Source organism: Mus musculus, chromosome Y (assembly GCF_000001635.26).
Source record: "Mus musculus strain C57BL/6J chromosome Y, GRCm38.p6 C57BL/6J".
NCBI classification, from domain to species: domain Eukaryota; kingdom Metazoa; phylum Chordata; class Mammalia; order Rodentia; family Muridae; genus Mus; species Mus musculus.
The window spans coordinates 51,852,948-51,878,105 of record NC_000087.7 but is presented as its reverse complement, the minus strand read 5'-3'; the positions used below and the strand labels follow the sequence as shown (position 1 = coordinate 51,878,105).

General features: G+C 35.2%; 1 protein-coding gene across 1 annotated transcript; it reads right to left on the bottom strand.

Moving 5' to 3' along the window:
- Positions 1-24,562, bottom strand: Gm20920 (predicted gene, 20920). Its single transcript, XM_017318760.1, has 9 exons — positions 24,445-24,562; positions 19,039-19,105; positions 18,360-18,394; positions 11,294-11,360; positions 10,686-10,720; positions 3,417-3,534; positions 2,525-2,624; positions 390-488; positions 1-30 (listed from the first exon to the last, which is right to left on the bottom strand). Exons 1-9 carry the CDS (start codon positions 24,560-24,562, stop codon positions 1-3), a joined length of 669 nt encoding a protein of 222 aa, XP_017174249.1.
- Positions 24,563-25,158: the final 596 nt, after the last annotated feature.

The following is a 25,158-nucleotide window of genomic DNA, read 5'->3' as shown; positions in this document are numbered from 1 at the left end:
TTAGTTCTTGGTCCCCAAGTTCATCAAAACCTAAAACAGAAAAGTACCTCTTATTAAATAAATTACCCATGATACAAATATGAAAGATTCTGTGCAGATGATGTATAGGGTAAAGGTTAAGGTCAGGATTAGGATTAGGGTTAGTGTTAGGGTTATGTTTAATAAAGCAGGATAATTATAGTGTTATTAAAGTATGAGGTACATCTGAGGTCAAATTCCCATTTTATCATTTTATATCTTTAATAATTCATACAAAGCCATTAGGATTTTATGGATAATAGCAGTCATTTCAGTAAGAAATAATTCAAAATAATAAGTAGTTAAAACTTTATGATTATTAAAACATATTTAGATTCCTAAGGTCATTTTATGGACCATGTGCAACATACCTCCATGGACTTCTCATGCATTTCTTTAACTGCTTCCAGGGTCTGGTTCTGACTACATTTGGACAGTTTCAATGCTTGTTGTTCTTTTTGACAACTATTCTACAAATGTAAAAGGAAAACATTAGTATAACAATTCTGTTTATTTTTGTTGTTACTGCCATGCAACATGCATGGCAGTCTAACAATAAAACACTAAATGTATATCTAATACTAAAACATTTATGTGAGCAAAAATAATTCTATATGAAAGTTAAAAGGAATAGTTTTCCAACTGATTTAAAATTTTAACAACTATTTTGACTAAATATATATATATATTTACAATAATATGAAATAACATTATGCTACCAATTGTGGGGTAGGAATTTTTTTTAATGTGAAAGAGTTTTTCATAATGCACAGACTGGCCTTAGCCTCCCAAGTTCTTATGTTTATAGGCATGCACCATGTATACATGAACTCGGTAAAATCCTAGTCTTGGAAGCTTAGATTGGTTTTCTCTAGATTCCAATCTCAAGCAACATATAGAAGTAGTAACATAAAGTTCTCATTGTATTCTTTAGGGTTGCGCACAACCATGATAATTTGCATTAAAAAAAAATTAAGACAAGCCCTTTACACCTTTTCACCTTGGGCTACTACAATCCTGTTTTGCCCTTTATTCACTGTGATCAATTTTTTACCTCACATTTGCACTCAAATCATCATAATTAAGTAAAATTACCTCTAATTTGCAATGCTTATCTTTAAAAAAAGTGCACCTGCATACATTTGGAGACAAAGGGTTAATATTGGGTGTCATCTTTGATTTCACAGTACTGTTTCAGAGACAGAATCTCACTAAACCTAGAGCTCATCATTTATGCTACACCTGCTGGCTACAAAGATCTGGAGATCTTCTTTTCTCTGAACTAAATCTGAGATTGGTTGTTTTAAAATGCTCACAACCACACCAACTTTTTTTTGTTGTTGTGGTGGTGGTTTGTTTTTAGTGTTGCTAGTTTGTTGTTGTTTATTTTGTTGTTGTTGGTGGTGGTGTGGGCATTCATCCCAATGCAGGGAATATAAGCTGGGGTCTCCATGCCTACACGGGAGAAAGATTACCAATTAAACCATCTTCCAGCCCTGTAAATCAATCTTATTGGGCCCACATGCAGCATATGACACATTTAGGGATCTTTTCTTCTTTAAAACTTTCCTTCACTCATGGTAGTTTTCTTTCTACCAGTGGTTCTCTTCCTTTACTGGCTCCCTCTCACCAGCTGCCATATGCAGAATTACAAATTTTGAAGTACCCTGCTGTTCTGTCTTTAGACTCCTTATTTACAGGGATGATCACTTTCCCTTGAAATGTCATCCAGAGTCCAATGTTTAAAAACTGTCTTCAATTGGAGTATTTATTACTTATCTTTAGTTCCTATCTCTTTCCAGAACTGACTCATAATGGCAGGTTCCTCAATGCCTTCTGAGGCAAGAATGAATTTGCTGTTCCTTTCAAATTGAATACTTTCCAAACTATTAACCAGTAAATAAAATAAAATAGTTAATATGATTATCGTTGTCTCAGATCTTACTTGGAAACCAGGTGATGACTCTACAGGTAGAGTAATGGAGACGTGATCTAAAATTGTTTGCTGATATTCTTCCACAGGAAAATTCTTCCAGGGCTGTTGAGATTGTTTGTTTCCATCCTCTGTTGTTACTAAATCTTTACTAAATTTAGGACTGTAAGAACTGATTTACCAAATTGAGTTGGTTTTTTAATATAAACAACAGAGTCCAGGTGAAACCAATAAATAAGCTTTCTCTCTTCTTTGAACTCTGATATATTGTGGTTTTTTTGTTTGTTTTTTTTTTGTTTTTTTTTTTTTTGTAGTCACTGGTAATCATCTCTTGATCTTTCTGCAAATGTCTGCCTCTTGAAAATTTATGATCTGGTATACCATAAAATGCCTAGTCGTTTTCATTGATATAGTATGCAATCAATAGTTTATATCTCAGTAAGACTAGAACAGAAGCAAGGATAGATAGATAATGGAACTTAATTTAGTTTCATATGCTCAACTCAAGGCTAGTTGTTCCATTCCTACTTAGTAATACTAGGTTAAATATTAAGTTTTTTTTATGGTACCAACCACTGATTTTTCTTTTTCTTCATTGAATTTCTGTACATCCATATCAGACTTCTGAAATGTAGTTATATACTGCTCACAAAATTTGTTGTTGATGTTCTTCCTGTAAAGCACAGTAACAAAAGCAGGCACATTTCATACCAATATGAAAATGAACACTCAGAACAAATTCAATTGAACATTTCATACTATAAAAAGAAAAATAGCAGTATAAAATATCTAATGGGAAATCATTATAGATTTTTCCGCTAACATATTATCAGAGAGGTTTTCATTTACGTTTTAGCTTTTCAAAATTAAAGAAATATAAACACACACAACACACACGTAACACACACACACACACACACACACACACACACACACATATATATATATATATATATATATATATATATATATATATATATATACATGTACAAAATTTAATTATATTTCAATGTGGTTTTTTTTTCATTATTTTCTACCAAATATAAGTTCTAATTTATTTTTCATACATTGCCTTAGTAAAGACAGTGCAAAACATGTCAACTAAAATATACAAATTGTCTGCATATGTAATTGTAGTTGTTCCTTTTGAATATTGTTAAACATAATAATCCATAAATTACATTCCTAAGACTATGTGCAAGACTTCTGTATTTCCACAATGAATGTAAATTAAAATTTAAATCTCATTAACATTGACTTAAAGCAGAAAATAAAATTTTCATAGATTTCTATGAATTAGATTTAGTTTGCTTGAAGGCATGATGTTATAGGGTTAACTGTTTAGACAAAATCAAAGCCACACATTTTTACTAAAGAATCAGACATGATATAATTTTTTTAAACTGCAGCCACATATAATTTTTAAAATGATACACATTTGACCCTACAAATATAACAACTCTACCTCTCTCGTTCGTTCGTTTTGCAAAATCTTTCTAATTTCTGGTTGCTGCCTTTGAAAGATTCTTTGACATAAGTTTCCATCCATTTTCTCTTTATGTGAAGCGTCTTATAAATGTCATCTATATTAAAAATAAAGAGTCATTTTGAAGAAAAATTAGATGATTCCATGTATTCAAGTAAAAATAGATATAGATAAATTTCATTCAATAATGCTATGGAAACTTAAAATTAAATGATAGATATCACAAACATGCTTCATACTTTAGAATACTTAGGGTTTGGTATGTTCAGATGAAGGATGTTCAACCTGTAAAGTCTACAGAAATGTTCCACAACATAGAAAAAAACAGTCCATGTATTTTGGATAAGAAATATCTAATCTTATCTGAATTTTAATTTCTGTAAGGAAAATAATTTTGAGCTTCAAGAACAGTTTTCAAAAGAACAAATGCACAAAACAAAGGATCAAAAGTATACTTAATTCTTCATAAGGAAACACTTTTAATAAAGGCTAATTCTTTTCCAAATCTAAAAAAGATGATGCAACTGAAAGAACAAACTTGACTGTGGAACTGTTAGACCCATTGTTTAAAATATTCAATTAAAATAAGAGGGCAACCGGTCATATTGGTTCCCATGTTAATCCTAGTATTCTGGAGGAAAAGGCAGAGAGATATTTGTGTATTCCAGGTTAAGCTGGTCAATATACTGAGTTCCAGGACAGACAGAGCTACAAATGAGACCCTGTCAGAATCAAACCTGCGTTTGATTCCTAGCACCTACATAATGTGCACAAATACCTCCAACTCCAGTTCCAGGGGATGTGATGCCCTGTTCTAAATTCTGCATGCACCAGGTACATATGTATATGACTCACAGACATACTTATAGGCAAAATACCTATATAAATAAAAATAGATAAAAATGTTAAAATCTATGTTTAAAACAATGATCTTCAAGTTTTTTTTTAATCAAAATAAAATTATTTCTAAAGTGAATTGGTAATTATATTTCAGAACATATCCTTTAAAAAAACACTTGAAGAAAATTATGGTAGGAACTTTTGATCAGTAACTGCTGCAGTTCATGAAAATTGTAATGCTTCAGAAAATGTTTAGTACCTTTCTAGCATGCACAGTTAGCTTTCAGTAACTAGGATGAAGCTATATTTCGGTGTACATGTTTAATATTCTCACCATCCATAGTACTAGACAAAATCAGATTATTAAATGATTATTCTGCCTCCTCTAAATAGAGCAAATCCTTCAGTTGAAAAAAAATAATTTGGTAAAATGGGTAACTTGAAAGAAGCAAAATATTATTTTTTAAAAATATAATATTGTTTCATGGGGGTAGAGATATGGCTCAGCAGTTAAGAGTACTTCCTGTTCTTTGCAAAGGACATAGGTTTGGTGTCTAGCACTCATATGGTGGCTCACAACTATCTGACTCCAGTTCCAGGTATCTGAAATAATCAACTGATATCTGAAAAACAGGTACACATGTGGTGCACATATATAACTGTAAGCAAAACACTAATACACATAAATAAGTCCAAAAATAGGTATTAGGAGCATTGTTTAGTAAGCCATGTAAAGATGTTTTTTTGTGTGTGTATGATCCTAGTATTGGAAGCTTAAGCAGGAGATTTCCAGTGTAAAGACTGCATAGGTTAAATAGGAAAATGCAGGCCAGCCTGAACTACATAATGACACCATATCTCAAAGACAAGTTACTGTCTTCTGAGAAAGCTCACTTAGCATTCAGTTACATATAATTTAAAACAGATACTTTAGAATCTGAGTATCATTCTCTCATTGTTTAGTAAGTTGTCTTCCACTTACAGTTACATAATTCATTTCATAAAAAAAAAAAAAAAACAATGAAGGGATTGGAGAGATGATTCAGCAGTTAAGAGCACTGGTTCCCTTCCAGCTTTCTGAGATTGGAGTACCAAAACACACAAGGTGGCTCACTACCTATAACTTCAGTTTCAGGGGATTCAAGGCCTTCATCTGGCTTCCTCAGGTACAAGACACACTAGTTGTGCACATACACACGTGAAAGAAAAAAAAAATAACCATAACATAAAATTTAAAAATAAGTTATAAGGGTTACATTAAAGAATTCAGTTTTGCACTGTGCCATATAAAGAAGGAAGCACAGAAGACTCCTAGAAAAGAAACTGACTTAATATAAAATTAGCACTGGATCAATGAAAATATGTTTCATGTACAGAATTTTGTATACATATCACTTAGCTATGAGTACATGGAACTGTGAAAATGTTTACATCTATTTTTTTTCCTTTTAAAATTCCTTCAAAGCTGTTACAAAAAAGGCTCAGTAGTCAAGAGGGCCTACTGTGAAAAGAGGAGGTTCACAAAGTACTTTTTTTTTTTTAAGGTAAGTAATGTTACTTCATGCTTATCAAAGGATAATTCATCAAAGATGAACTCACAATTCTGAATATCTATGCTCCAAATACAAGGGCAACCAAATTCATAAAGAAATTTTACTAGAACTCAAAGTACATATTGTACCCCATATAATAATAGTGAGAAACTTCAACACCCCACTCTGAGCAACGCAGAGGTCCTGGAAAAAAAGAAATGAAAAAGAGACACTGTGAAACTAATGAGAAGTTATGAAACAATCGGATTCATCAGATACATATATATGTATCTGTCACACACACACAGACACACACATCCAAACATGCACACATATATTGAAGCAAATTCACACACAGTTCTCACTAGATGAAGAGAAATTATTTGAAAAAAAATCAACAAACCTTCATGATAATAGTCTTGGATAGATTAAGAATTTTAAGCACATACCTAAATATAGAAGCAAACCAGAAGCCAACATCAAATTAAATGGAAAGAAACTTGATGCAATCCCACTAAAATAAGACAAGACAGGACTAGACAAGGCTTCTTACTCTTTCCCTACCAATTCACTATAGTACTACAAGTTCTAGACAGAGCAACTAGAAAACAAAAATTGGTCAAAGGAATAAAAATTGGAAAGGAATAAATCAAAATATCACTATTAGCAGATAATAAAATAGTATACTTAAGTGACCACAAAAATTCCATCAGAGAACCCATAAACCTGAAAAACAACTTCAGCAAAGTGGCTAGATATACAATTAACTCAAACAAAACAGTACCTTTCTTCTACTCAAAAGATAAACAGGATGAAAGGCAATTATGGAAACAACACCTTTCAAAAGTCACAAATTATAGTTCCTTGATGTGACTCAAACCAAGCAGGTGAAAGATTTCTATGACAAGAACTTCAAGTCTCTGAAGAAAGAAACTGAAAAATCTCAGAAGATGGAAAGGTCTCCCATGGTCATAGATTAAGTTAGTAAAAATGGCTGTCTTCCCAAAAGCAATCTGCAGATTCCATGCACTCTCCATCAAAATTTAAACTCAATTCTTCGTAGAGACAGAAAGAGCAATATGCAAAACCATTCGGAATATCAAAACTCCAGAATATCCCAAAACTATTCTCAACAATAAAAGAACTTCAGGGGGAATCATCCCTGACCTTAAGCTGTATTATGCAGAAATAGTGATTAAAAAAATGTATGGTAATGGTACAGAGACAATGCCTTCATGAAATGGAGAGATCTAAAATATATCATCCTGTGTGATCTCAAAGGAAAAAAAAACATGGTATGCACTCACTGATAAGTGGATATTATCCTAAAAGCTCAGAATACCCAAAATGTAATTCACAGACCACATGAAGCTGAAGAAGAAGGAAGACAAAAGTGTAGGTGTTTCAGTCCTTCTTAGAATGGGGAACATAATATTCCTGATAGGAAATGTGGAGATCAGGGCAGAGACTTAAGGAATGACCATCCAGATTCTGTCCAACCTTTGGATCCATCCCATATACAGAAACCAGGCACAGTCACTATTGTGGATACCAACAAGTGCTTGCTGATAGGAGCATAATATGACTGTCTCCTGAGAGGCTCTGCCAGGGCTTGGCAAGAACAGAGGCTGATGCTCACAGCCAACAATCAGACTGATCATGGGGTCCCCAGGGGAGCAGTTAGAGGAAGAACTGAAGGAGCTGAAGGGGTTTGCAACCTTACAGGAAGAACAACAATATGAACCGAGCAGACAGACCAGAGCACTCAGGGACTAAGCCACCAAACAAAGAGGGGCACCCATGACTCTAGCGGCATATAGAGCAGAGGATGGTATTGTCAGACATCAGTGGGAGGAGAGGTCCTTGGTCCTGTGAAAGCTCCATGCCCCAGTGTAGGCAAATGCCAGGGTAGGGAGGTGGAGTATGTGGGTGAGTGAACAGGCTCATAGAAACAAAGCAAGTGTCAAATGGAATAGGGATTTCCTGGGATTAAACCAGGAAATGGCTGATATTTGAAATGTAAATAAATACACACACACACACACACACACACACACACACACACACACACACACACAGATGGCTTTAACTGTGTCTTCAGGTGGGTTTACATCTAATCACAGGATGATCTAAATTTTTCCCATTCCTGCTAGTTTTTTGATAAATTAGAGTAAATGTGTCTGCATCTCAATCTCCAAATAAAATCATAGTTGCTCTTATCACAACCAAGCTCCTCAACCTTTTTCATCACAATACAAATCTAAGACAAATCTTAAATATAAAATTCTTCCTGGCTGGACAAATATTTTACTGCTACAGCAAGAAGCTCTGGTTTCAATCTTCAGGAATGAAAAATAAAAACCCCCAAAATTTAGATATAAAAAATAAAGAAGGCATGATTCCTCGGGCCCCATTACATTTCTGAGGCTGAGGACTTCAGGTACAAGGCCAGTCCAGGCTGCAATTGAGGTTTCAGACAATCCTGAGATATAGAGCTAGAGGTTACTTTCCTAAACCAAAACAACAAATAAATAAAGACAGCCTGGTCTGAATTATGTCTGAATTCCCAGCACTTCTGAGGCTGAGAGAAGCCTCTAGTATTTGAGGCAGTTTGGAACCTATATATAGAAATTTCGGCAATGTGGCATTTTCACAACACGTTAAAATGTAGACTGGTCTTCAGTTTCTTTTTAATAAATTCCTGGTGGGAAGCAGTTGCACAGAAGAGGGTTTTGTCTGTTTCATCCACTAAGTGAAGTCCAGTTTACTCACACCTCACATCCCCTGTCCCCAAGAATACTTTCAGGGTCTCCATTTCCTTGGCCTTCCTGATTTCTGCTAGGAGCTAGTCTGTTCAAACTCTTGCACTTACAGTGAAGTTCTCAGTTTTTCTCAGCAGAGGCCTAAGTGGGAAAGGTCGATTGTGAACCTGGAAGTAGCAACTTCCTGAGTCCAGTGAGGGTCACCTAATCTCATTACTCCTGAAGAAACACCTCCAAAACTCCACCTTCATCCCCACCCAGACCCCTAGCTGAACCAGGATTAACCAACAGACAATTGACTACCTCCACTGAGACTTCATCCTACCATGATTCCTCAAGAATTTTGCTTCCTCAAGAACTCTTTGTAGCCACCATACTGGGTAACAGGGTTTGAACAGCAGGAAAATAATCTCAGCCAAGCCCATTGCTGATTGGCTGTGTTTGCACATGAGTACTAAGGGTAAGAGAGGCTCTTTCAGTCATCTGTGATTAAAGCTTCAAAAAGCGGGTAGTATTTTAACTTCCACTACTACCCAGAGGCTTTCCATTTTCTAAGTTTGCAATTCTAACTTGAAAGTTAAAATAAAATGAACTCCAAAGACGACTCTCCTACTTTGTTTCAGATGAAGGGACTGTTCTGTGTAACTCTAAATTGTTTTTTTTTGTTTGTTTGTTTGTTTTGTTTTTTTGTTTCTTTTTTTTTTGTTTTTTTTTTTTAAACTAAAGTGTTTTTGCATGTTTGTATTTATATAACATGTATGACTAGTTCCCCTAGAAACTAGAATAGGATGCCAAAATCCCTGGATCTAGAATTAAAAATGATTTTGAGAATTATGTGGGTTCCAGGAACTAAACCTTGGTTCTGTACAAAAGCAACAAGTGTTCTTAATTTCTAAGCCATCTTTCCATTCCTATCCTGTGTGTGTTTTAAGGTGTGCTGGACCATTTCTCACGATAGATGTTTAATTTTACTATATAATGGAGAGTATAAAAAATGACTTTGTTAATGTTGTCTATTTCCAGAAACAGAAAAACAAACAAACAAACAAACAAAACAGCAACAAAAAAAACATAATTTTAATGGATTGTGTAAATCATAAATAGTTTCAGGATAAAAATGGAGTGTATACATTTCAGTATATGGGTGCATAAGGAGGCCAGATATAGACATCTGTTTTATTCTCAATTATATTCCAAATTTCTTTTTCATTTTCAGTTTTTTTTTTCAAGTCAGGGTTTATCTGTATAGCTCTGGTTAACCAGGAACTCACCCTGTATACCAGGGTGGCATCAAAATCAAAAATCTCCCTGCCTCTGCCTCCCAACGTCTGGGATTAAGGCATGTGCCACCACTGACTGACCCAACTTAAAACTTGAGATAGGTTCTCTCTGAATATGCAGCTAACCAATGCCACTACCTCGGCTAGCCAGCAAGCTGTCTCCACCTACTCAGCACTGGTTGGCAGCCTGCATTTTAGAAGTGGATTCTAGGCCCCCACTTTTATTTTCAAGAAAAACATTTTACTAAAACAGCCATCTCTCTAGCCACTCTTCAAGGTTTGTTCTGTTGCTATAGACACTGCAATTTTTTGTTTGTTTGTTTTTTGTTTGTTTGGTTTCTTTTTCTATTTCTCTAATCATGGCTAAGTTTAGGCTCCTAAAATGCTTAGTGGTGGTTTTGCTTGTTTCCTTACAACAGCAAATTGGTTTTCTTGCTCACTTTACAATTTGCAGCTAATTTGGCACACTGGACGAACTGACATTTCATTTACTAGTCTTATTGCTGTGTTTTGTTTCTTTGGTGCTTTTTTTTTTTTTTTTTTTTTTTTAATTTGCTGGGTTTGTTTTTTTTTTGCTGGTTTTCTGTTTTTGTTTTTGTTTTCACCACTGAAGATGAAATTTATAACTTTTAATGGTGCTTTACCACTGAGCTACATCTTTAGTTAATCTTTAGTTTTGAATGTTGGATGAGAAGTTATCTGTGTGTATTTTTTAACGAAAACTATAATTTCTGTGAAGCCTACAATTATCCCCCTATGCTATAGGTTCTATAGAGATCTGTTTCCCTCGTTTGGCCTCTTCAAGAAACAGGGAAATATTTCTAAAACACATACCTCCAGATTTATCCAACATACTGCCTACTTCATGTCTGTGAAGACAGAACAATAAAAAATTAAAGCAAAAATATAGTAGACTGGTAGGCCATTTTTTTTTACCACACACAAAACTTTACACAGAACCTTCTTTAATTTTTTATAATAAATATATAATGTTTGGTTTGGAACAAATGTCATATGCATATAAAATATATGGTGGACTACCAAATTGAACTTGAATTATTTACTTTTAACAATTCATACGTTTACACCCCACAAGGAGTTTATTCATAACTCTCCCACAATTGCCAAGACCCTTTTTTCCCCCAGATAGTCCCCTACTTATTTTTATGATGTTTCTCCTTTTCTTTGAGTGTGTCAAAGATCACATGCAGGTGGTCCTATTGTATGAGTTCCTATGTGTTTGTGATCACAAAGTCTAAAGGATCCCAAGCTGGGCTTGAACTTAACATATATCAGCATCTGACATTGAAATGCTGATCTTCCTGAATCTAGTTTTCCAGTGAAGGTAACACAAACACTACTTTTGAAGTACTTTATTGAACTGGCAAAAAAAAAAGAAAGAAAAAAAAAGAGAAAAAAAGAAAAAGAATTGAAAATATTACCCCATGTCTTCATCTCCTTTTACTTGAGGCGATATATTTTCATCTTTACCAATTGCTGGGTTATTTACTGTATTGACAATAGAAAATGTAAACATTTGAAAGTATGCAATATTAGTAATAGTTAATAAAGTACTATCAATTTGAATTTCTTTGGAAAAACTGCCCATTTTGAGTTTTTGAAACAGATTTTAAAAATTAATTAAAATTAAGTACATCCAGGAAATCTAGGACACAAGGAGAAGAAAAAACATAAGGATAACAGGTATAGATGAGAAGTAAGATTTCCAAATTATAGGGCCAGTGAATATCTTCAACAAAACTATAAAAGAAACCTTTCCTAACCTAATGAAAGAGATGTCCATGAACATACAAGAAGCATGCAGAACTCCAAATAGTTTGGACCAGAAAAACAACAACAAAAACAAAAATCCCTGCCATCATATATTAATCAAAGCACCAAATGAACAAAACAAAGAAAGAATATTACAAGCAGTAAGGTAAAATGGTCAAGTAACATATACAGGAATTCCTATCAGAATTACACCTAACTTCTCCCCAGAGACTATGAAAGCCATAAGATCCACGGTAGATATCATACAGACACTAAGAGAGCAGAAATAAGAGCCAAAGCTATAATATGCAGTAAAACTATTTTACCATAGATTGAGAAAACAAGGTATTCCGTGAAAAAACAATATTTACACAATATCTTTGAACAAACCAAACCCTTCAAGGGATAATAAAGGGAAAACTCCAATATAAGGAGGGAAATCACATGCTAGCAAAAGCAAGATATTAATCTTGAAGTAAACCTAAAAGAAGATAGCTACATGAACAAAATTCCAACAAAAATAACAGGAAGAAACAAAGACTTTGTCTTAGTATCTCTTAATATCACCATATTCTATTCACCAATTAGAAAGAAATAGACAAACAGACTGGATGTGTAAGCAAGACCCAGCATACCAGAAACAAACCTCAGGGACAAAGACAGATATTTCCTCACAGTAAAAGGCTGGAAAACAATTTTCTAAGCAAATGTTCCAAAGAAACAAATTTGGAGTAGCCATTCTAATATCAAATAAATTTGACTTTCAACCCAATGTTATCAAAAAAGACAAGGAGTGGCACTTCATATTCATCAAAGTTAAAATTTACCAAGATGAATTTTCAATTCTAAACATTTATAGTCCAAATGCAATGGCATCCATATTCATATAAGAAACTTTAGTACAGCTCAAAATGCACATTGCACCACACACAATAATAGCAGAAGACTTCAACAACCCTCCTCATCAATGGAAAGATCCTGGAAAGAAAAATTAAAAAAAGACACAGTTAAACTAACAGAAGTTATGAAACAAATACATTAGTTGATATCTATAGAACATTTTATTTTAGAACAAAAATTGTCCATTCTGCTCAGCACCTCATGACGCCTTCTCCAAAATTAACAATATAATCAGTCACAAAACATGCCTCAACAGATATAAAAATATCCAAATAATCTCATACATCCTATCTAATCACCAAGGACTAAGGCTGATCTGAAATAATAATATAAATAATTGAAAACCCATGTACACGTAGAAGGTGAACAAAAATCCAGTCAGTGATAAATCAGGTAGGGAAGAAATAAAAAAAATAAATAAATAAATGTAAGACTTTTTAGAGTTTAAAAAAAAATGAAGTTACTACATACCGAAAGTTGTGGAACACAACTAAAGCAGTGTTAAAGGGAATCTCATAGCTCTGAATGCCTCTAAATAGAAACTGGAGAGAAGATACAGTAGTAGGTTGACAGCACACCTAAAACCCCTTGAATAACAGGAAGGAAATTCACCCAAGAGGAGTTGAAGGCAGGAACTAATCACACTCAGGGCTGAAATCAAACAAGTGGAAACAAAGGAACTATAACATAAAATCAAACAAACTAGGAGCTGGACCTTTGAGAAAGTCAACAAGATAGATAAAACATAAGCCAGACTAATTACAGGGCACAGGGAAAATATCAACATTAACAAAACCAGTAATGAAAAGGGAGACATAACAACAGATACTTAGTAAATCCAAAAAAATCATCAGATCCTACTATATAAGCCTGTAACTTAGAAAAGTGGAAAATCTGGATGAATTGGACAATTATCTAGACAGATGTCAGGTACTAAATTTCAATCAGGTTGAGATAAACCCTGTAAACTCTCCCATAATCCCCAAAGAAATAGAAGCAGTCATTAAGAGCTCCCCCCTCAAAAAAAAAAAAAAGCCCCGTATCTGATGGGTTTAGTACAGATTTCTATCAGGCTTTCAATGAAACACCAATACCAACAATCTTCAATCTATTATGCAAAAACAAAAGAAAATGAACACTACTTAATTTGTTCTATGAAGCCACATTTACTCTTATACCCAAACCATACAAAAACCCAATGAAGACAGGATACTTCAGACCAATTTAACTTATAAATATTGATGCAAAAATACTCAATAACATCCTGTTAAACACAATCCAAGAACACATCAAAATGATCATTCTTCATGATCAAGCGGCTTCATCCCAGGGATACAGGAATGGTTCAATATATGGGAATCCATCAATGTAATCCAATATGTAAAGAATCTCAAGGAAAAAAAACACAGTATTATCTCATTAGACGCTGAGGAATCATTTAAAAAAAATCAACACACCTTCATGATGAAGTCTTGGATAGATTCAGAAAGCAAGGCCCATAACTAAACATAGTAGCAAACCAGGATCCAACATCAAAATAAATGGAGAGAAACTCGATGCAATCCCACTAATATATGACAAGGCTTCCCACTCTCTCCCTACCTATTCACTATAGTACTAGAAGTTCTAGCCAGATTAAATAGACAACAAAAAGAGGTCAAAAAGTTAAAAATTGGAAAAGAACAAATGAAAATATCACTATTAATAGGTAATAAGATAGTATATTTAGTGACCCCCAAAAAATCCTCTAAAGAACCCTTAAGCCTGAGAAACAACTTTAGCAAAGTGATTGGATATACAATTAACTCATATAGATCAGTAGCCTTCCTCTACTCAAAGGATAAACAGGCTGAAAAGGAAGTTATGGAAGCAACACTCTTCACAATAGTCTCATATTTTAATAACTTGGTGTGACACGAAAAAAGCAAGTCAAAGTTCTGTAGGACAAGAACTTCATGTCTCTGAAGATAGAATTGAAATTCTCAGAAGATGGAAAGATCTCCCATGGCCATAGATTGGTGTCCCAAATAATTTAGTAAAAATGTCTATCTTGCCATAAGTAAGCTCTGATTCCATGCCCTCTCCATCAATATTCAAACTTAATTCTTTATAAAGATAGAAAGAGCAATATGCAAAATCATTTAGAATAACGAAAATCCAGGATATTGTAAAACTATTCACAACATTAAAAGAACTTCAGGGGGAATCATCCCTGACCTCAAGCTGTATTATAGAGAAATAGTGATAAAAATGTATAGTGACCATAAAGAAAAAATGACTTCAGGAAGTTCACACGCAAACGGATAGGTCTAAAGTATATCATCCTGTATGAGGTAACACAATCCCAAAGGAAAAAATATGGTATGCACTCACTGATAAGTGGATATTATCCTAAAAGTTCAGAATACCCAAAATGTAATTCACAGACCACATAAACCTTAAGAAGGAAGAAAAAAGTGTGCATGTTTCCGTCCTTCTCAGAATGGGGAACAAAATACTACTGGGAGGAAATATGGAGACAAAGTGCAGGCCAGAGACTGAAGGAACGACCATTCAGAATCTGCCCCACCTGTGGATCCATCCCGTATATAAACACCAGACCCTGTCACTATTGTGGATACCAACAAATGATTGCTGAAAGGAGCCTAATAAGGCTGTGCCCTTAGGGGCTCTGCCAGAGGTTGGCAAAAACAGAGGCTCATGCTCACAGCCAACAATCAGACTGATTATGGGGTCCACAGTGGAGGAGTTAGAGGAAGGACTGAAGGAGCTGAAGGGGTTTGTAATCTTACAGGAAGAACAATAATATGAACCAAGCAGACCGCCCCCCTCCCCCCAGAGCACTCAGGGACGAAGCCAGCAAACAAAGAGGGGGACCATGGCTCCAGCTAAATACATAGCAGAGGATGTCCTTGTCAAACATCAGTGAGAGGAGAGGTCCTTGGTCATGTGAAGTTTGGTGTCCCAGTGTAGGCAAATACCAGAGCAGGGACATGGGTGTTGGTGGGTGGGGGAACATGCTCATAGAAGCAGAGGGAGGGTGGAATGGTAAAGGGAATTTCTGGGGTGAAACCAGGAAATGACTAATATTTGAAATGTAAATAAACACACACACACACACACACACACACACACACACACACACACCTAATATGATGGCTTTAACTGTGACTTCAAGTGGGTTTATATGCAATCACAGGATGATCTAAATTTTGGTCCCATTGTTGCTAGGGTTTTGATAAATTAGAGTTAATGTGTTTGCATCTCAATCTCCAAATGAAATCATGGTTGCTTTTATCATAACCAAGCTCCTCAATTTTTTTCATCATAATACAAATCTAAAGCAGATCTAAAATATAAAGTTTTTCTGGCTGGACAAATATTTTACTGCTACAGCAAGAAGCTCTGGTTTCAATCTTCAACAAGGAAAAAAGGAATAAAAAACAAACAAACAAACAAACAAACAAACAAAAATTTAAATATAAAAAATAAAGAACACATATTTCCTCAGGCCCAGGTACATTTGTAAGGCTGGGGACTTCAGTTTCAAGGCCAGTCAAAGCTGCAGGTGAGGTTTCAGACAATCCTGAGATATAGAGTTAGAGCTTACTGTCCTAAACCAAAACAACAAATAAATAACAACAACCTGGCCTGAATTATGTCTGAAGTCCCAGCACTTCTGAGGCTGAGAGGAGCCTCTGTATTTTGAGGCAATTGGAGCCTATACATAGAAATTTCGGGAATCTGCCATTTTAACAACAGGTAGAGGTAAATGAAGACTGGTTTTCAGTTCGTTTTTAATGAATTCCTGGCAGGCAGCAGCAGCTAAAAGAAGGTTTTAGTCTGTTGGCTCCACTAACTGACTTCCAATTTACTCACTCCTCACCTCCCCAAGCCCCAAGAAGACTTCCAGGGTCTCCAATTCCCTGGCCTTCCTGCTTTCTGTTAGAAGATAATTCTGTTCAAACCCCTGCCCTTAGCGAAGTTCTCTGTTTTTCTCAGCAGAGAACTAAGTGGGAAAAGTTGATTGTGAGCCTGGAAGCAGTACCTTCCTGAGTCCAGTGAGGGTCACCTCCTCTCCTTACTCCTAAAGTAACACCTCCACCCCTCCACCTTCTTCCCCACACAGGCCCCCAGCTCAAACAGTATTAATCATCTTTCAACAGACAATTGACTACCTCTACTGAGACTTCTCCCTACCATGCTTCCACAAGAACTCGGCTTGATGACTACCACAAAGCATACTGGGTAACAGGGTTTGGATAGCGGGAAAACAATCTCAGCCAAGGCCCTTGCTGATTGGCAGTGTTTGCACATGTGTACTAAGGGTGAGAAAGGCTCAATCAGTCGTCTGTCATTGAAGAGCAAAAAGGAGGTAGTATTTTAGCTGCCACTACTACCCAGAGGCTTTCCATTTTCCAAGTTTACAATACTAACTTGAAAGCTAAAATAAAACGGACCCCAAACAAGACTCTCCTACTTTGTTTCAGATGAAGGTGCTGTTGTTTGTAATTTTCAATTGTTTTATTTATTTAAGTAATTTGTTTTTGCATGTTTGTGTTTATAAACATGCATGTGTGGTGCACATAGAAACTAGAAGAGAATTCCAAAACCCATGGATATAGAATTAAAAATGGTTTTGAGCCATTGTGTGGGTCCTAGGAACTAAAACTTGGTTCTGTCCAAGAACAACAAGTGCTCTTAATTTCTAAGCCATCTTTCCATCCCTGTCCTTTGTGTCTTTTAAGGTGTGCTGATCATTTTTCTTGAAAGATGTTTCTTTGTACTATACAGTGGAGATTACAAAATTATAACACTTTCTTAATATTGACAATTTGCTCATAGAGAAAAAACAAAAAGACAAAAACCATCATTTTAATGGATTGTGTAAATCAGATAAAGAGTATTGTAAAAAACTGATGTATATACATTCCAGTATAAGTATGCATAAGAGGGCGACAAATAGACATTTGCTGCATTCTCAATCACATTCCAACTTCCTTTTTTTTTTTTTCAAGGCAGGGTTGTAGTCCTGGACCTCACCCTGGTTACCAACTGCTGGGATTATGGCATGAACCACCTCTGACTGCCCAAATTTAAAACATGAGACAGGTTCTCTCTGAATCTGCAGCTCACCAATGCCACTAGCCTGGCTAGCCAGCAAGCTGTCTCCAACTACTTTTCACTGGGTTGCAGCCTGCATTTTTAAAGCCGATTTAAGACCCCCTCCTTAATTTATATACTTTCAAATAAAGCACATTACCAAAACAGCCATCTCTCTAGCCCCTCTGAGAGGTTTGTTCTCTTGTGGTAGCCACTGTATATTTTTTTTTATTCTCTAATCATGCCTAAGTTTAGGCTCCTAAAATGCTTATTGCTGGTTTTGCTTGTTTCCTTACAAGAGCAAACTGGGTTTCTTGCTCATTTTACAATTTGCAGTTAATTTGGCAAACTGGACAACCTAACATTTCATTTGCAAGACTTATAACTGTGTTTTGCTTGTTTGGTAGGATTTTTGTTAATTTGGTGCATTTGTTGGTTTCTTTGGGGTTTTTATTGTTATTGTTTTGTTTTGTTTCTTTGTTTGTTTTTGTTTGTTTATTTTTGCCACTGAAGATGAAACTCATCACTTTTAAATGGTGATTTACCACTGAGCTACATCTTCAGCTAATCTTGCATTCTGAATGTTTGCTGAGAAGTTATCTCATATGTGTTTTAAAGGAAACTACAATTACTGTGAACCCAAAATTATCCCCTTTTGCTATACAGTCTAGAAATCTGATGCCCTCTTCTGACCTCTTTAAAAAACAGGCAAATACCTCCAAAAACACATACCTTCAGATTTATCCAACATACTGTCTACTTCATCTCTGTGAAGAAAGGAAAATAAAAAAATTAATGCAAGAAATATAGTGGACTGGTAGGCATTTTTCTTACCCACACAAAACTTTAAAAAGAACTTTCTTTTAATTATTTATAATAAATATATAATGTTTGGTTAAGAACAAATGTCATATATATATATATATACATATATATACATATGTATATGTATGTGTAGATATATATATTATATATGTATGTATGTATGTATATATATATATATATATATATATATATATATGTATATATTACATGGTGGAGTATCAAAGTGATCTTGTATCCTTTACTTTTACCAATTCATACATTTACACCCACAGTAGTTTATTCATTACTCTCCCACTCTTGCTGAGACCCTTGTTCTTGCCAGATGGTCCCCCTCTTATTTTCATGATTTTTCTCCTTTTCTTTGTGTGTATATCTTGGAAGATCTCAGGCAGGTGGTCATATTATACTAGTTGCTATGTGTTTGTTATCACAAGGTCTGAAGGACCTCAAGCTAGGCTTGAACTCAACATATAGCAGTGTCTGATTTGTATTGCTATCTTCCTGAATCTACTTCTCCAGTGAAGGTAATACAAACACTACTTATGAAGTAATCTATTGAGCTGGCAAAAAATATTGAAAATGTTACCCCATATCTTCATCTGCTTCTGCTTGAGGCGATATATTCTCATTTTTATCAAATGCTGGGCTCTTTACTGTATTAACAATAGAAAACAGAAACATTTGAAAGGATTCTATATAAGTAATAGTTAATAAAGTACTATCGATTTGAATTTATCTGGAAAAACTCTCCATGTAAATTTTTGGAAGAGATTTTAGAAAGGAAATATTTACACCGAGAAAATCCAGGACACAAGGAGATGACAAAACTTAAGGATAATAGGTATCAATGACAAGTAAGTTTTTCAAATTTAGGGACAGTGAATATATTCAACAAAATTATAGAAGAAAACTTCCCTAACCTAAAGAAAGAGTTGCCTATGAATATACAAGTAGCCTACAAAACTCCAAATAGTTTGGACCACAAGAGAAATTTCTTCCATCATATAGAAATCAAAACTCCAAATGCATAATAAAAAAAAAAGAAAAGAAAAAGAAGAATATTAAAAGCACTAAGGGAAAATGGTCAAGTGACTTATAAAGGAAATCCTATCAAAACTATACCTAACTTATCCCCAGAGATTATGAAAGCCATAATATCCAGGGCAGATGTCATACAGACCCTAAGGGAAAAGAAATGCCAGACAAGGCTACTAGATGCATCAAAAAATTTTACAATAGATTGAGAAAACAAGGTATTCTGTGAAAAAAAAAAAACGATATCTACACAATATGCTCGAACAAATCCAGCCCATCAAGTGGGTAATAATGGGAAAACTCCAATATAAGGAGGGAAATTACACTCTAGAAAAACCAAGAAATTGATCTTGAAGCAAACCTAAAAGAAGAAAGCTACATGAATCACATTCCAACTCTAACAACAAAAATAACAGGAAGCAACAACTACTTTTCCTTAATATCTCATAATATCAGCGGACACAATTCACCAATAAAAAAAAACATAGAATAACAGACAGGATGTTTAAGCAAGACCAAGCATACTAGAAACAAATCTCAGGGACAAATACAGATATTACCTTAGAGTAAAAGGCTGGAAAACAATTATCCAAGGAAATGTTACAAAGAAACAAGTTGGAGTAGCCATTCTAATATCAAATAAATTCGACTTTCAACCCAAAGTTATCAAAAAAAAAAAAAAGAGGAGGGACACTTCATATTCATCAATGTTAAAATTTGCCAAAATGAATTCCCAATTCTGAACATTTATACGCCAAATGCAATGTCATCCACACTCATAAAAGAAACTTTAGTAAAGCTCAAAAACACACATGAATAGAGCATTAAAAGAAACCTTGACTAAATTGGTTTTAGAGACCTGCAGAAAAGATTATGCAGCTCTTTTTCCCTTCACCTTGTTCTGAGTATGGAACACCACAGGGAAATTTAAACTTACACCATTCGAACTCCTCAACTGGGGACCCCCCCCCTTTAACAGAAGCAGGTGGAATGTTTGACCCTCATGTTTCTTTTTCAGAACTCCCACTAGCTCACTTGAAGGACCTACAACTGGTCAGAAAAGATGCCTTGGAAATGTTGAAACACAATAAAAAACTTAAACAAAAACAAAAAAACAAAAAACATACGAACCAGAAACCATCTTGGTGCCACATAAATTTCAAACAGGAGTACCTGTCCTGGTCTGGTGCCACCATTCTGGCAAACTTGAACTCAGATCAAAAGGACTTTCCCTGATGATTCTCACAAGCCCTGCTGCCACACCTCCAGTATGTGCCCAGTTCTGGCATCCAGCCTGCCATGGCCCACTGGCCTGGCACTGCTCACACACAGTGGGCACTGCACAGGAACCTCCCTCCCTCCCTCCTCCCAATGGCAAGAGGCTCTTTTGTCTCATTCAATGGGCTTCTGAGGTTCTCAATCTTACATATCCTAAAGCTGTGACCTCATGTTGGCTTTGTTTGGCAGCTGGGTCAGAGGTTTAATTTTCTAACTTATAAGATCAGAACTATGTACTAGAAGGAGTGGGAAATGTGAGACCACAACATAGAGCGTTTCTCCCTGGAAGGTAAAGCACCTGGACATTCTCCAAGATTGTTTTCCCTGATTTATAAAAATACAGCCAGAAAGAGACTCTATGTTCTCTACAGCCACCAAAAATCCTTTTGGTTTCTGAGCCTTACAGCTAGAGATTCAAAATTGGAGTTTTGACAAGGACATCTGGGCAGAGAAGAACACTCCTCCCATCTCTTCCCAACTCCTCCAAACTCTCCTCCCAACTCATCCCAATTCCTCAGCTAGCTATTAAAAACCTTCTTCTGTCACATCTCAGAGTCATACGCCCCTGCCCTGCACAGTGGAAGGAGTTTGTCCTTAGCTAGCTGATAATAAAAACTCTTGCAGTTTGCATCAGGTATCGATTTCTCTCAAGTCATTGGGGTGCTGGCCAGCTCATCCCGGGACTTTACTGGACTTGAGAGGAGGTCCATCTTCGGGGTCTTACACATGGAGACCTAAGACCAAAATTCTTCAAACTAATATGCAAAATCAAAAGAGAAGGAACACTATTGAATTTGTTCTATGAAGCCAGATTACAATTATATTCAAACCATACAAAAACACAATGAAGAAAGGAAACTTCAGACCATTTTCCCTTATGAATTTCGAAGCAAAAATACTCAATAAAATCACTGCAAACCAAATAAAAGAATACATCAAAACGATCATCCATCATGGTCAAGTAGACTTCATCCCTGTAATGCAGGGATGGTTTAATATATGGAAATTTGTCAACTTAATCCACTATAGAAACAAACTCAAAGACGAAAACAACATGATCACCTCATTAGATGCTGAGAAAGCATTTGACAAAACACAACACCCATTCATAATAAAAGTCCAGGAAAGGTCAGGAATTCAAGGCCCATATCTAAACATAAAAAAAAAAAATACAATAGACAGCAAACGAGTAGGAAACATTAAACTAAATGAAACAATCTCATTAAAATCAGGGACTAGACAAGGCTGCCCACTTTCTTCATACCTATTGAATATAGTAGTTGAAGTCCTAACCAGAGCAATTAGACAACAAAAGGAAAACAAATGAATACAAATTGGAAAGGAAGAAGTCAAAATATCACTATTTCCAGAATATATGATAGCATGTATCAGTGACCCAAAAATGCACCAGAGAAATCGTAACCATATATATGACTTCAGTGCAGTAGGTGAATATAAAATTAACTCAAACATATCAGTGGCCTTTCTCTACTCAAAGGAAAAAGAGGATGAGAAAGAAATTTGGGAAAACTCACCCTTCACAATACTCACAAATAATATAAAATAGCTTGGTGTGACTCTAAATTAGAAAGTGAAAGATATATATGATAAAAACTTCATGTCTCTGAAGAAAGAAATGAAACAAGATCTCAGAACATGGAAAGAACTCCCATGCTCATGGATTGGAAGGATTAATATAGTAAAAATGGCTGTTCTGCCAAAAGTAGTTTATAGATTCAATATAATCCCCATCAAAATTCCAACTCAATTCTTTACTGAGTTAGAAAGGGCAATTTACAAATTCTCCTGGAATTTGAAAAAAACAAACAAGCAACAACAACAACAACAACAAAAAACCAACAACAACAACAACAACAAAAAACAAAAACCTGGTATAGGAAAAACTATTCCCAACAATAAAAGAACCTCTTGTGGAATCACCATGCCTGACCTCAAAGTGCACTACAAAGCAATTGTGATAAACACTACATGGTACAGGTATAGTGGTAGACAGGTAGATAAATGAAATAGAACTGAAGTCAGAGAAATAAACCTTTAGTCACTTGATCTTTGACAAAGGAGCTAAAACCATCTAGTGGAAAGGAGACAGCATTTTCAACAAATGGTGTTGGTTCAATTGGCAGTTAGCATGTAGGAGAATGTAAATTGATCTATTCTCATCCCCTGTGCAATGCTCAAGTCTAAGTCGATCAAGGGACTGCACATAAAACCAGAGACACTGAAACTTATAGAGGAGAAAGTGGGGAATAGCCTGGAATACATGGGCAAAGGGGGGATATTCTTGAAAAAAAATACTACCAATGTCTTGTGCTATAAGATTAAAAATGGACAAATGGGACCTCATAAAACTGATAAGGTTATACCCAGAAGTTCAAACTTGTAATAAGGAAACATGCTTCACTTTGTCCATAGCAGCCTTTTGTATAATAACAAGAAGCTGAAATGAACCCAGATGACTCTCTTTAGAGGAATGTATATAGAAAATATGGCACATTTACTTAATGAATTACTACACAGCTATTAAAAACAATGAATTCATGAAATTTTTATACAAATGGATGGATCTGGATGATATCTTCCTAAGAGAGTTAACCCAATCACAAAAAACACACATGATATTCACACATTGATGAGTGGATATTATCCCTGAAGCTCAGAATAACCAAGGTAAAATGTGCAAAACCCATGAAACTGAAGAAGGAAGACCAAAGTGTGGATATGCCGTTCCTTCTTAGAATGGGGAACCAAATAATCATGGAGGGAGTTACAGAGACAAAGATTGGAGCTGAGAATAAAAGAATACAGAGACTGCCTCACTTGGGGATCCATCCCATATACAACCACCAAATCTACTGAAGATGCCAACAAGGGATTGGGTGCAGGAGAATGATATAGTTGTCTCCTGAGAGGATCTGCTAATGCCTGACAAATAAAAAAGTGGATGTTCACAGACATCCTTTGGACTTAGCACAGGGTCCCCAATTATGGAGCTGGAGAAAATACCTAAGGAGCTTAAGGAGTTTGCAGGCCCCTAGAAGAAAAAACAACATGAACTAACAAGTACCCCACAATTCCATGGGATTAAACCACCAATCAATGAAAACAAATAATGGGATATATGATTCCAGCTTCTTATGTAGCAGAGGATGGACTAGTCAGGCATCAATGGGAGGAGAGACACTTGTTCCTGTAAAGATCCTATGCCCCAGTATGGGGGAATACCTGGGTTAGGAATTGGTAGATGATGTGTTGGGGAGATGGGGGAGAGGGGAGAGGACAGGAGATTTTTTGGAGTGGAAACTAGAAACGGGGATAATATTTGAAATGTAAATAAGGAAAAGTTATAATAGAAAAAGAAAGGAAATAATTTATTTGCAAGTTTTATGAAATAAATTCATGTTTGGCAAACATATTATACGAACAATGTTCATGTCTTTTCTTGAGGTGAAATTAAGAAAGTTCTTCTCTCTCAACATATGCTGATATAGTTCCAAGAGTAGGTTTATGTGCTGCAAAACCTTGTATATAGGAATAGAGAGATATAGGTAAAATTAGAAATGAAGTATATGTAAACTCTTAACAAAGACTTCTTCCATTTCAGGTGACTAGGTAAAGTCTAATGAACTGCAGGACACAATTAATACTGGAAATGCGATACCTTCCGAAAGAGCCTCCTCTGAAACTTTTATGTCATCGTCCTCATCATCAAAGTCCAAAAGTAATAAGTAACCTTCCTTTGGTATCACCTTCAATTTCTTAAGAGCCATTCTTCTCATAAGAACTCAGTAGTCTTCTTAGTTTAAAAAAAAAAAACAATAAAAATAAAAAGGAAAAAAAAAGAACTTAGTTACCTGATTAAAAATTATCATTTAAATAATTAAAAATAACAAAAAATCAAATAATTATTTTAGCTCAATGAAAGATCATTTCTTTTTTTACTTAACATGTATATTTTTAATCAATTGCCTTTATCAGAGAGTTCTGTGTACATATTCAATATGGTGATGCATATATATATACACTTACCCGTACCATTTCCTCCGTGTATCCCATTTATCATGTCCCTCTCCCTCACAACTTGTTTTAAAAACTTCTTTAACTCACTTCTTTAAAAACCTCCTTTAGAACCTAAATTATTAGTCTGCCATTTCTCAGTTTAAAAAGAGACAAAAACTGGCCAACCTTCAACATATGAGTCCTCCCCTCCTCCCAAAAAACGATGAGCAACATCCTTTAACCTTTGAGGTATCTGAATTTTGGTCCTATCTCCCACAGAATATTTTTAAACAAAACATCAGCAATTCTGTTTACCAGTTTATCTCAGTCTAACGTAAACTCACAGTTCTATCCAGAAAGATAAAGAACATGGTAA